Source organism: Tachypleus tridentatus, chromosome 9 (genome assembly GCF_004210375.1).
Source record: "Tachypleus tridentatus isolate NWPU-2018 chromosome 9, ASM421037v1, whole genome shotgun sequence".
NCBI lineage: Eukaryota > Metazoa > Arthropoda > Merostomata > Xiphosura > Limulidae > Tachypleus > Tachypleus tridentatus.
Genome location: NC_134833.1, coordinates 138,534,564 through 138,549,353, shown reverse-complemented (window position 1 = coordinate 138,549,353; position 14,790 = coordinate 138,534,564). Strand labels below are relative to the sequence as shown.

At 31.6% G+C, this 14,790-nt stretch overlaps 1 protein-coding gene across 1 annotated transcript; it reads left to right on the top strand.

Annotated features, from left to right (window-relative positions):
• The first annotated feature begins 19 nt into the window (after nt 1-19).
• Nucleotides 20-14,464, top strand: LOC143226494 (ninjurin-2-like). The gene is made up of 3 exons (XM_076457519.1): nt 20-443; nt 12,200-12,391; nt 13,003-14,464. The coding sequence occupies exons 1-3, from the start codon at nt 330-332 to the stop codon at nt 13,159-13,161; spliced, it is 465 nt and encodes a 154-aa protein (XP_076313634.1). The 5' UTR covers nt 20-329; the 3' UTR covers nt 13,162-14,464.
• The last annotated feature ends 326 nt before the right edge of the window (nt 14,465-14,790 follow it).

The following is a 14,790-nucleotide window of genomic DNA, read 5'->3' as shown; positions in this document are numbered from 1 at the left end:
CTAAAAAGTCTAATAGTTTGCATCTTGAGAGTCTTTCAATAGAAGCATCTAAATATAACTAAAGCAACTGTCACGTGAACAGAGTTGTTGTTGTCACAACTGGATATTACGAAACGGACTATAGTGCAAGTAGTTTTTTTTTTTTTCTCAAACTAACAAAGCTTCGCTGAGACAAGACTTCAGTTTGTGTGACAAGAGCTGGAAAGAATGTGGTTATAGATTTATCTGCTCCTACTTTGAAAACTTTAATGGGTTACGTGTGAAAGCGAGTAGTCTCTACATTTACCAACAAGATTGGTAAAAATCTGAAAGGTGTATTTTGTACAACCATGCCAACCACCAACAGGAATTCTGAATCTGACGCTGCCAACGTAAGACGAGCTCCTCTGGCGTCTATCTCTGATTGCGAGGCTCCGCCGGACAAGGGGCTTATAGAAAGGGAGGTAATAATAGATTATTTTTACGCTTTAAGAATTATATGTTTAGCCTCAATACTGGTATCAGACGAAAATTTGCAAAGTACATACACTGTGTAAATCTATTTTTATTTATTTCGAAGCAAAATCTGCACAAGGAAATTATTCCTCGACGTTCGTTTAAGTTATGGACGAAAGATAACGAACTTATGAAATATTATCTAGTTTGACATAGTTTGCAGAGAATATACTGTTTACTAGATTGGATTATTGAGGAAATAAATGCTGTATAAAATTAGAAGGTAACCCGTGAGACTCTGCTGAGAATTTATTATTTTTTCAAAGTACTTTACTCTGTTCAATATTTCTCTCTCAGAACGTAAAGTACCAAGAGAGTGCCAGCCATGTATACATTAGTTGTATTTCATAACGTGTTTTAGTAGTAAAGAGAATATGTGTGATGTCGACCACACGAGACATAAAGTATGAGATCTAACCTTCATTTTAATTCTCGGCAACAAGTTTGTAAGTTTATAACGCTAAATATCTGGTTTCGATACTCGCAACACAGATGGCTCAATGCGTAGCTTTACAATTAACAACAAATAAGTGAAAGTCGGTTTTTGTATAAATATTATTATTATTATTTTTTAGTTTTGAGTTTTTATTTCGTGTTAGTTATGATTGGTTGATTGTTTAGAATTAAGCAAACAGCTACACAGTGGACTATCTGTGCTTTACCCACCATGGGCATTGAAACCAGGTTTCTAGCTGTGAGAGTTCGCAGACATATAATTATGCCACTAGGGGGTGCTAGTAAGAAACTGAGCGGCAAAGAAAAAATAATTATCGCTTCCTATTAAGATCGACTGTGGTATTGCAACTGTAACATTTAAAATCTTGGGTGAAAACAAAATTAACTACTGTAGTAAACACATGATATATATATATATATTACTTTAAAAAAATGACAATTCCCCTTACAGTCAGCGCTGAGTTTGCGAGTTTAAAACCATGAAGTTTGGGATGTGATTCCCGCGATAAACACAGCAGATATTAATATACCACTTTGTCTTAAAACAAAAAGGTCTCACGGTGAGACAGTGGGATGTGAACAAACTTAAAACGTGAAATACAGAATTTGGCACAGCTGATAACACTATGTAACACAAATTATCTTCCTGGATAGTATGTGTTATTTCTTAATTGCTTATGTTGTAAAAGTACCGAAAATGGCCATTATTGTCTTCAAACTTTGCTTTTGTGACCTGGATAATGAAATTTAGAAATTATCCTATTTTCCATGTAAAATCGGGCAAATTTATGCATAAGGTTTGAATAAAACAACATATGAATCAATATTTACATGTATTTATACTAAAGTTATACAAAAATGAACAAAAATGTTTAGATGTGAGTAGTTCTTCGAGATTTGCGACTGTAATGTAAATCACTTTCACGTATCAGCCCCCAAATATAGTCTCCCATCATGTTTTCGTTTTTAGCTCCCAGGTCACAAAAACAAAGTTTGAAGTGAAAAATAGGTCTTTTAGATTTACTTTAGGCGTATGCAATTGGGAAATAACACTTTTACCAAGGAATAAGAAAAAGCAAAACAATTTTTACATGGTCTAATTTAATATGGTTTTGCTCGAAAAATACACAAACAAACAGAAAACGACTTTAGTTGTAACGTAAATAAATCTAATTGTATGTGTGAATTCTCCTTAGGGTTAACATTTCCATACATTCTCATCTGTTTAATATTGAAATGTATAAATATTCGTGGAAATTTCTACAAAAAAGTTGTGTTGTTGTTAGGTTTTCTAGTAACACGTCAGCATTGATTTATTTTTAAACAGTCAACATTACTTTTGTTTTGAAAACAAACACCGCTTTTGTCCTTATTAAACTTCGGAACATACTCAAACAAAATTATACAAATTTTTCATGGCTACGAACATTATTTTCAGATTCTTTCGCTCCTTAATATTTGTCTGGTCGCCTTTCTCCAAACTGTTACAGGAAAATGCGAGCCTTGTGGCCTTTTTGCACTTAATGGCATACGTTCCCGGAACTGTTGATGTCCTATTGATTCATCACGTTCGTAACCAAAGTTAAATGTCATGGTTAGAGTAAGTAAAAAAAGTCACTTCCTTATAGAAACATTGACAAACGAATGTAACCTACAAAGGAGCCAATATTTTATTAAAGTCAATCTCGGATTTCAAGCTATGACAGCCAATTAAATAACCAAGAATATTACCTCATAGATAGTTACGGATTGGTCAAAAAATATATTACTGATAAATATACGTTTCGCAAAACATATCTTTACAACTCATATTTCGCTTCCTTATAATCACCTCAAACAGCACGGGCAGACTGACGCCGATTTTTTAACCTTGAGATCAAAGTGTCGATGAGATCAGATATCCTCTACCACTTCTATCAAAGAGTTGTCATTAAATACCAAAACTCCCAAAAGCGTCCTTTATTCATACTCTATGAGACTGAAATTTGATGAACGTGCAGTTTATTCCATTCTGTCAAATACAATTTCTTCAAAGAATTGCGAGCCAGTTTAGCACGGTGGAGCGAGAATTATTATCCATTAGGCACCAACAAACAGAGTAAAGGGTCATGGATAGTGGTCTTTATACAGTGAGGCATTTCACTGGTTGTACAAATCGTTACGTCCACCAACTTAAAGGTTTTATTGGTGCCCAACCTTTACTTCACCACAGCCACATTCTACAAGTTCCTGTTTCAAAACTGTGTTGGAAGTGATTCTTCCTAAGCGGAACTCTGTTATCTGGTTGCTCTACTGTTTATTGCACCACTTCAAGTAAATTGTTTTGTGTCTAGCTGTGAACCACCACACTGGTAGTCTGTAGCATGTATAGGCCAGTCTTATGTCGATGTCTTCTTCATATACAGATTTTTGGTCTGTTTGTGGTTGTGAACATCTGAAGCAGGTATTCATCAATGCAGATCGACAGATAATAACCTATGCTTGTGTTGTGGGTGATGGCTTACTTTGTTCGAGCAACTAAAATGGCCCCTTATTCGGCTAACGAAGCCTTACACCATTTATAGATCAAGCCCGGTATCGACAGGTGGGTTAAGGCGCATGACTCGTAATCTCAGGGTCGTGGGTTCGCATCCTCGTCGCATCAAACATGCTCGCCTTTTCAGCTGTGGGGGCGTTATAATGTGACGTTCAATCCAACTATTTGTTGGTAAAAGAGTAGCCCAAGAGTTGGCGGTAGGTGGTGATGACTAGCTGCCTTCCCTCTAGTCTTACACTGCTAAATTAGGGACGGCTAGTGCAGATAGCCTTCGAGTAGCTCTGCGCAAAATTAAAAAACAAACAAACAAATTTATAGATCTGCTATGATTGGACTGCTTTAATTTTTCAGATGGCTCTTAAGATGCACAAAACACCCAAATATGATGTTCACAAACAATCTGTGATTCACTCCATAAAGTACATTTGTTTGTTTCAGTCATTCTGCGCAAGCTGTCCCTTATAGAGAAGAACGTCAATAGCAAATATGTGTAAAGAATTTGCCCAATACACTTGGTGTCCATTCTCAACATAAATAAAACGTTTGGTTTTAACTTGTGATCAGTCCGAGTGTAACATTAATGTTCTCTACCGATTTCTAACAGAATATCTAATAAGCATCACATACAATAGTGTCATGTTTAGAATATGGAAATACACAAAGTATTGAAAGATCCCTGGATAGAAACAAGTGTTATAGACTGAAGTAATATTTATGAACTGCTTAAAAATATAATTTGAAGTGAAAACAAAGATTTTTGTTTCTGTAAACATTACGTGTCAAACTTCACATCAAAAGTTTAGTGTGTTTTGTTTTCGTTTATTAACAGTTCATCACAGCTAGAATTATGGTAATCCAACATAGTTCCGCACAATAGTGTAATAAATAACAATAATTGCTTAATTACGGTGTGATGCCCAACAATGAATATAAAGTAACAGCTTACAATAAATATCCCAATACAATGTAATACATACGAATAACTACCTAAATACAGTACAATGCAAAACAATAAATGCCTAAATACAGGGCAATACATTACAACAAATACTTAAGTGGGGTTTAATACATAAGAAAAATGCCTAAAAATAGCATAACATAAAATGAAATACTTAAACTAAGTGTAATATATAAAAATAAGTGCTTACATAAAGTGAAATACACAATGATTAATTATTGTGCAGTACCTACGCATCAAACAATACTATAATGTTTCGTAAATAAACAGCAGACTTTTTTATTTGTAAATGAGCAAGATAAACTGAAATAAAAAAACGTTGCAATTTTACCTCATACTAATAAAGATATATTTTATTTTTATACTCAAATAAAAAAGACCCAAATAGTTTTTTTTATCTGAATCTGTAATTGAACTAAAATAACGTTTGTTGTAGATAGATCTAAAATTCGAATTCTTGGAGAAATGTTCAATTCTATTCTGCACTGTGTAATGTCTTCTTTGCTACGCGATGCCAATGAAGTTTTTCTGACAAATCTTTATAAAATATAACATTTTTAAAATTTCTAAGACACACTAGGCCCGGCATGGCCAGGTGGTTAAGATACTCGACTCGTAATTCGCGGGTTCAAATCCTCGTCGCACCAAACATGCTCGCCCTTTCAGCCGTGGAGACCTTATAATGTCACGGTCAATCCCACGGTAAAAGAGTAACCCAACAGTTCTAATCTTACACTGCTAAATTAGGAACAGCTAGCGCAGATAGCCCTCGTGTAGCTATTCGCGAAATTCAGAACAAACCAAACCAAACTAAGTCACACTAAATATAACACCATCGTAATCAAGAACGCTAAAATGTTAAATACAGTGATAACAAATAACCTACGAAAATATAAGGTATTAAATGAATAAAATTATTGTATTAAGAGGGAATAAGTTGAAAATTTAATTATCTTACACAGATAAGGTAATCATTATGTGTAAGACAGTTGGAAGAAAGAATGTCGTTTTGTTTCCTTTTGTTTAATTCATTTAATTTAATGTTAAGCGTCTCTGCCTACCTTTAATCGACTTGGTATTCTATAGGTTACTTTAAATGTACATTGCAAAAATAAAGTACGATTGAAATATGAATAGAACGGGTTTAAGAAGATAAAGAACACGGGTATACTAAAAATCTGTAACTTACAAATGTGTATGTATATATATATATATATATGCTTTTAAAATATTTGCAGATATGTATGTATGCATATATAGTCGCACACACCACGAACTACTTACTCGGATGACTGCATAAACACACGCTCAAAAATTAAGTCCTTCAAAAAGCTTGACATACTTTTATAAAAGGGATTTTTGTTTTTCTGAATGTTGGCTATGTAGTTATATTATTATATTATATTATAATAATTTTATTATGACTTGGCAAGTTACCAAATTTTTTAAAGAAAAGCTTACATTCATAAAGCACGTGGCTTTGTTGGGCTTTTTTTTTTTTCTTTCCAAAGCGCTTTGATTGATTCAAAGAAACGCCATGTGACCTCACAAGTAGAGGAATAGTTTGATCTCCCTGAAAGCCCAAACCTCTACACATGAAGTAATGGCGCCCCAGAAACTGCAGTGAACAACAGAAGTTTATATTCCTGTGTCTAGATATCACAGATCACGATCATATGCTTTAATGAATACACTTGAAACATAATGGTAGGCTGACGTATGATTGGTCATTCACTGGGAAGTTTCTTAAAAAGATAAGGAGTGGAAAAAAACTAAAACCAACGAGAAACCCGTACTGTTTGAAATGTTGAAAAAAAAAGTTAAGTAGTTGGTAAAAGAAGTAGGTTTGGCCTGTTGCCATTTTTCGGCTAAAATATAATCAAAACGTTAAAGTTTTTCGGTTATATAAATAGGTTTTGGGTATTTTGCCTCACCTTTTATAGCACTGTAGCCTTACTCACAATACTATATAAAAATAACTAACAAAGGTACACAATAAATAAAATTACAATATAGACAGGTAGTGAATATAACATTAGCATACCGCAAATTCTCAGTTATTCAATCCACTTTCACATAATATATCATTTGGTAAACGCCACGTTTTTCTGTTGTTTTTTTTTTTTGCTTTGTAAAGAAAAAATTGACAAGAGGAAAGACGCACTTATATATGTGTGTGTGTAATTCTGTGTTTATGTTTTCAAATTTGTTACTTAAATTCTTTGACCAAGCTGAAAAGAAGAGCAAGTTTATTTTTTCCACTTTGCTGCATACCAGTTATGACATAACGTGAATAAATGAACATTTCTCTGAACTTTAAACTTTATTAATAAAGTGATGCTTACAACACATCACAAACTCACTACCGTTATTTTGGGGGAACAAACTACTGGTAGGCCTTATTTTAGGAACAAATACATTTGACTTACACTGTAAAAATTATTTAACATAACTTTATAGTCAGTAAGTAACATAGAAAGTTTGCCAGTCTTACATGTCGAAATATAAAACAAAATATAAATTACGTTTAGGTTTACTTTTAACAACTTCTGACCCAATGACAGAATTACGTCTTATGAAATTATTACTTATATAGACAACGAAACAACGGTATTTTCTCGAATCGACAACAAATAAATCGCTAGTAAACCACACTAGCGTATCGTGAGGTCAATACAACCTGCTGCAAAACACACTGTTTATTATTTACAGGTTCACGTGATAGTTTAACGATTTTCCACTTTTTCTATTTCGGACTGTGGTAATCCAAGCTATCACGTATTTCTCTGTGTGTTTATCTTATTGCAAAGCCACATCTGCTGTGTCCACCGAGGGCAATCGAACTTCTGATTTTAGTGTTGTAAATCCAAGACTTATCGCTGTTCCAGCGAGGAGAATTTTCTACTGGTTATCTACCCTGGACTTTTACTTTACATACTAAATTTCAAGGCAGTTCATTAATATATGAGATATAAAATCTCCAGTTTTGATTGATTTTATTTCTCCTTTTTTTCGCGCCAATACACAAAACTTTATTTGATAGGAAATATTCTTAGTTTTTAACACTCCTACGAAAAGACGTTTCTAGTCCTGATTTCTTCAAACCCGTTCCCCTGGCTGTGGTGTCGCTAGATAGTAGTAGGGACAGTGGGAATCTCGTTAATCCATTCATTAATGGATTTAAATGGCAATTTCATTTAAATACAAAATTATTAGCCTAATATTAATAACCTTTCAAGTTGCTCTGGGGCCTATTAGGCCCCACTTTTCGTAGGAGTGTTAATTGATTTTTTTAAATATAGTTTTCTGATCAATCTTTCCCACTTACAATTAGGAGTTTCATTTGGTGTAAATATAAATTACATGCGCAAAGCTATTATTGAACAAAACCGCTCAAATATCATCAAAAATGTTTGCGCACGCCTAGGGAAAAAGTCGTGTGAACTATCGGTCTAACATTTTACGGCAGTTTTATCTACGAGTAAAAGTAGACCATTTTTAGATTTTATCATTCGGATTAAAGATGGCTGATTTACAGCAGTAAAACAAAAAGGTGAAAGAACATGCGCATACATAAGTATTGGTTTCGCGAAAACTAGATTAGCAGTTTCTAACTTCTTCATTATCAACTTTTAAGAACAAATTTACTAAATTTTATGAAATTATCCTAATTAAAGAACGTTTAGCGTCATGTATATGTATATATATATTATCATTAGCTTAAGTAATTAGCATAAAGAATGATATTTGATATGGCTGTACCGTGTGCATGGAGAAGGGGAGTGATAACAAGAAACTTAACCTAAATATCGTGGTGTTACTATAAAGAAAGCTATTAACACTGTTTTAGAGAGGAAAACTACTACTATATGTTTTATAGGATCTGGTTGGATCTGTAAAGTATAGGTCTGTTCCCAATAATAGGGTTGTCATCCTAAAGCTGAAGTTGGTTACTATAAAGTGCCACTTTCTTACTTGCTGTGGTTTGTTTGTGTGTGTTGACAAACAAAATCATGACATCTAATCAAAACTACTTATATGTGAAAAAAAATATGGTGCGACCGAAAAATGATTCAGCATACGACTTAAAAGGAATGAAACCAAGATGGTAGCCACATTTATAGCATTGATAATAACTTTACAGCAAATATTCAATTATCAGTTAGTTAGGTTTCGTTTTTTGCTTTACCCATTATCATGCCCAAAGTGGCTAAGTTTATTTTCAATGCCATAAGTGTGACTTCAAGTTTGACCACCAGTTTTGATTTCACTCCTTTAGATCATACTCTGAATTTTGTTTTGACCACGGTTTTTTACTCCCACACCTTAAGTTTTTTATTATTATTATTAGATTTTGCACATTGGCGCTACAAAACTTGGGGTTCAATAGTGATAAATCATCTTTGTACGAGAACTAGATTAAAAGTGTAGAATAAAATGTATTAAGAATACTTAAGAAGTAATGATACACAAAATGTACTCCAGTGTATATCGTGTTTGCTTTATAAAATTAACTAAAATATGTAACCATGCTAATAATAAAAATGCATACATAAGCATTGCATACACGTAATTTTAAGTACAAAATAAAATATTTATATAATAATTAGTTTGTAAACATTTGTAATGTTTGTTTTAAATTAATGTACACCTTATAAAAAGAATTTTAGAGGTATGGATATAAGTTACCCATTTCTTTCCAGTGTCAGTTTAATGGACACACATTTATACAAATACTGATCTTATTTTATTTGAAATAGTATTATAAAGCTTAGCTTAGCTGTTAGCTTTTTATAAGCATCTACTTTCTTCACTGTAGTAAATTTTAAGCATCCAGTCATGCCAGTTCTTGTTTAAAATGCCACTGGTATTGTTTGATGATTTGATATATCTTTCCCAAATGCAGAATTAAAATATTATATAAGTACATTATTTAGGTAATGGAAATGTGTTTAAATTTTTAAAACCTAATTCTGTATTACCATACTGTGGTAATAATAAAATATACTTTATAATATTTTTATAACTGTATTATAACTCTTAAATTCACTAAATAACTAACTACCTTTCCAGTAGGTTAAACAACTATTATACTCTAAGAAATAGGGAGAAATATGTATTAATATATTCAAGGAATCTCAAAAGATTTGTAAGGCTTAGTTTTTCCTTAGTGAAACCATGTTCACTATCTAGTAAAATTCTAAACTTTGGTAAATGATTTTGCAAAGTGTATTTTGACAGACTTTTCAAAACGTTTATCATAAATGGTGTAAGACTAATGGCTATAATTACTGGGACAATTTTATCACCTGCCTTGAAAAGAGGAGTTATATTAGCTAACCTCCAGTTCTCAGGTACCTGCCAGTTATTTAAGAACTGCTGACAAACCAACAGTGGCAATTGACTCACACATTCAATCTTTAACCTTCTTCAAACCCTTATGGAAATATTACCTGATCAAAAAACCTTATTGTTCTTTAAGCTTCCCAATGTTTCTTAACCAACTCAGAATTAATGCAGTCATCTCATTTCCATTTATCAACTGTTTAAGATGTGAAATACTGCTTTAATATGCATGAGTAAAAAAAACTGTAGAGGAAGCAAAATTTAATAGCCAAGACCATCTCATAATCATCAGATACTAACCTTCCTTTATTATCCCTCAAAGGTCCTACCCCTATTATCGTATTTTATTTACCTTTAGTGTATTTAAAGAAATCCTTATTGTTATTTTTTTACATTTTCAGCCAACCCTTTTTCATAGATCCTTTCTGATATCTTAATTTCTTGTTTCACCAACTTTCTTGATCTTCTGTAATCTTGTAAATCTCCTGTAATACCAGTCAATTTACATTTCTTAAATTTATGATGCTGCTTTTATTTAATTTTGTCTCTTCAACTCTTTGTGAATATACCTGATCTTTTACTTGGTATTATGCTTTTCTTTCTATGTTTACCCTGTATATTAAAAAAATTATCTTTAAAAAGTTTTCACATCTGATCAGCATATTCAAGTAACTCAGTGGTCCAATTCATAACAGATAATTCTTGTTACATTCCTTCAAATGTTACTTTTTGAAATGTGTATCTAAAACATAATTTTTTTCTGTATATTCATATAGAAATCTAGAATATTTCTATATATATTCATAATTCTATATGCAGCAAAATATTGAACCAAATAAAGCAATTAACCCTTGCACACCTAGGCATTCCCCAATTTCCACTCTCTCAATCATTTTTGTATTTGAAGTTCACAATAAATATAAAATAGCATTGTTTCTAGTGGGTTCCTTGAACAATTGTTGAAGAAAGCCATTCTGAACAGTTTCCAAAAACCTTTTGCCCTCATGATCTCACTCTATATGCTTGAAATTATAATTACTCACAATTATAACTTTATTAACAACTAAAATCTTATTTCATCGTTAAGTTTCTCACTAGTTTCATCAGTATTATTTGGTGGCCTGTAACAAATTCCCACTAAAGGTATTTTCCCTTTATATCCACTAATACTGCTTTGCCACTTGGAGGTTGTTGTAATTCTACTATAAACTTACTTCATAAAATTTAAGCAATTTTATTAGACTACTTTTTTATATATTTTAAATCATTATAAATTTTTGAAGACCTCATTATCAGAATTTACATTATTAATCAACATAAGTTATCAGCAGATGTAGTTTTTCCCTGTTAAAAGTTATTTCATAGAAATCATTTAAATAAAAATATTATTGAGCCTAAAACAAAACAAACAAAACTTCTGAAATAGTTTCCATTTCATTGCTTTTGGTAGTGTCAATTTTAAATACTTTTTCCATTTATTATATAAGGTTTAAACTTAATTGGAACATAACTCTTATTTCATTTTTATAGTTATTTTTTAATGAAGGTAATTGTGACATTGTATCAAGTGTTTGATTTATCTGAACAAAAAAGTATGTTAAATTGTCTTCATTAAAATTATTTAATATAACAATCATCTTACATATTGTATCCTCTGTATTCATGTTTGTTATACACAAATTTGGAATTTCAGAATTTTTTTTAATATTGAAATTTCATAATTCTTTCTTCAATTGCTTCCTTAAGAATTTTTTATAGGACTTTAACTACTTCCTTCGTATTGTTGTATAATGAAATCATATTTTAAATGAAAACGTCTGTTGACATATTAACAAAATACTTCTTATCAATATTACAATTCAAACTTGCAGCTGTAACTTTATTGTTTCTCAAAGCCTTTCTATTTGTGTAGATAATTTATAATTTCCATAATTTACTATACTGTACTGTTAAATACATTGAATTTTCAATTATATAATATTTTTATATTTAATATAATTGATCTATTCAAATACTTGCAATAAATTCTACTTATATTTTCTACTGAATGTTTGTTCAAAATATATTAAAAAAATTTACATACAATTTTGGTTGTTACTGAATATAATATTCATACTATCTCTTGAAGTACTTTACACTTTTGTTGAATTTTGAGGTTGTTTTACCAGTAAACACATTAATTATACATACTCTATTGCAACTTTTCTGTCCTTTTTTTTATTAGCATATATTTGTTCTTATAATTCTATACCTTTGTTTATATGTTGTTGATATAGCAGAATGAAGTAGTGACTCAAGAATTATTTTGAAAGGACTTTTTATTAATTTTAATTTGGAATCGTTATTATTATTAAAATATTCCCAATTGTAACTTGCAATTATTGTAAATATGTTTTTCATGTCGATAGGGTGCACCATGTATGCCTCGATGGGATGCCAACTTATATGCCACGAAGAAAAGTGTGGCACAAGGAATGATGGACATAGCCCTGTTGACAGCGAATGCTTGCCAATTGAAGTATGTGCTGCGTGAGGAAGAAGAGGATAGCAGATTTTTCCTGATAAATATCAGCTGTATCGGAATTTCCATCAGCCTGCAGGTATCAAATGTTCTGATGTTACTAATGAAACAATCTTCATGGCCTAAGTGTAGCAGAATCTAACTTGTCACGTCGTTGCATATTATACTAGTTGATTAAAACCAGAGGCGTCACTAGGCATTAACACACGGGACCTATGTCCCGAATCCTAAATTGCAAAATCAGAACAGAAAACCATTATCGATATCATATTGAGATACCGTAAATTCCCTCGCCCTAACCCCGAATCTTTAATGCACCTAGCGACGTCTATGATCAAATACAAAAAAATAATCACAAATTTGAAATCTATCCTCCAGTAAATAATTAAATCATTATGATTTGATAATACTAATTTTAAAAAATGTTATGCACATACTACTGTGTTATGCATTATCACAACATTAAAAACGTAACGTGGTTTAATCTTCTGTACTTTGTAGATATTTTCTTAGTTTATATTTTCGTAGCAAGTTTTTTTTTTTTTAAGAATAGAATATAGGGAACATAAAGATGTGGAAAATGATATATTTTGAAAATAAATTTTATGAAGTTTATTATTTTGAACAATCATGTACGCTGACTAAAGTTTGGAACTTTTACATTTTATCTTTTTTTTTTTTTTTTTCCAGGTCATTGTTGGAATTCTTCTGATCCTCAACACACGTTATAACATAAATTTGACTTCACAACAGCAGAGGGCAGAGCTCTTGAACAACTTGACAATTATTGGTATTTTCTTAATTACTATTGTCAATGTATTCTTATCAGCATTTGGAACATCTAAATGATACCACAGTTCCCCGTTTAATTTCCTCTAAAAGGTTGACTTGTACTGTCTCTGAAACTACTTGTACAAAAATATAAGCACGTGGACAATTTTGCCAATGAGAGAAACAAACCAAATGCAATTCTTGACAAGCGAGTATTAAAAATGTGGAATTTTATTCTTTTACGGCGATATCTGTGAAAACGCAGCAAGCTAACATATCTTTGGTGTTTCTTGACCATATCGTGTGACAATGTAACTTGATAAAACAATTAATGTAATGTATTTTTCCCAGAAGAACATGCTGTTTTCAAAATACAGATCGGTTTTCAATACTATAGTATGAACACTCTGACGAGTTCGTGTCACGTTTCTACAATGGTGCTTCTACAGTAACAGGTTTAAATACGTTCATCGTGATTATTTTGTCATGTTCCTGAAATATGCAAATGGTTATGTCATCATATTTTAAAGACACGTGGAAACTCTCGATTCTTGATATATGGAAATCACGTAAGTTCACAAGAAAGGTTAAAACACCGTTCAAGAACACTGATAATCTACGCACATTTATAACTTCCAGCTGCCTTCCTTCAGAGAAGACTTATGAGTGAATAAAAAATGAACCTGCTAAAAACTCTTGTTATTGGATTTATTTTGTTGTTAAGATCTCTGTAGTATATCATAAGGTTAATGTCATAATGTGAATGGCAAATTATTATATTAAAAATCAAATTGACTTTCATATAATAAAATCATCATACTTCTCAAAGCATTATTAACATTATTTATATTCCAACGTGTTTAAATCACTAGGTAATTACAGAATTCATATGAACTTATATCTGTCGACGAAAAAATACCGTAACTGAACGTCATGACGTCATTGTATATATGAATATATTTCATTAAAACCCTTTCTTATACTTAATCGCACATATAATATGTTCATATATGTTTCAATTTATGTAAGTGACAATGACCAAAATATTATTTCTAAACAAATCTTTCAAACTCCGTGAAGTAGCTGTGAAGTTGCACGAATTCATTATTATTATATAACCTATATTTTCTAAAGCCTTAAATAATAACCTCACATTCTCATAGACATACATAGAAATTGTTATATATAAACCGGTAAAAACAAACTGTTTGCTAAACAGTCCCCAAGAATACTGAAGACAAACCTTCTATGTATTTGTCGTTTCCTTCATTCTTCTCGTATATTCATAATCTATTTTATATACATGTCCATGTGTTAGAAAGGCTTGTTAGTAATTATATTGATGAAAAGGTATCAAGAAATAAAAATATTCAGCTTTTTTCGTTTGTGTGAAAATTATGTTGTTATTTAAAATGAGCACGGGCTGTATAAAATAGCGACAAATGAATTGGAGCTCTTGTGAGGAAATGACGAGGAAAATTTTTATTCTACGCTTGAGTTTTTACAGAATTATTTTTATCTTGAGTAAGTACTCACTCTCTGAATGTTTTAAACACAGCTCGTAGAGAAAAAAAAAACGTTTTTTTTTTTTTTCTTTTTAAGGAAAATGCTCGGGCTGAAAGGGAGGTCAATTTTCTCATCATAAAGTGCTGTCATCTACCGTTTAAAATCGCTACTAAAGAGCCTAGATAACTGAGCTGATGGGCA

What these genes read in the sequence shown, in the direction of transcription:
- LOC143226494 (XM_076457519.1), top strand. Translation starts at nt 330, where the DNA reads ATGCCAACCACCAACAGGAATTCTGAATCTGACGCTGCCAACGTAAGA. An exon ending in AGGGGCTTATAGAAAGGGAG is followed by an intron (nt 444 to 12,199) that starts GTAATAATAGAT and finishes TCATGTCGATAG; the next exon opens with GGTGCACCATGTATGCCTCG. An exon ending in GAATTTCCATCAGCCTGCAG is followed by an intron (nt 12,392 to 13,002) that starts GTATCAAATGTT and finishes TTTTTTTTCCAG; the next exon opens with GTCATTGTTGGAATTCTTCT.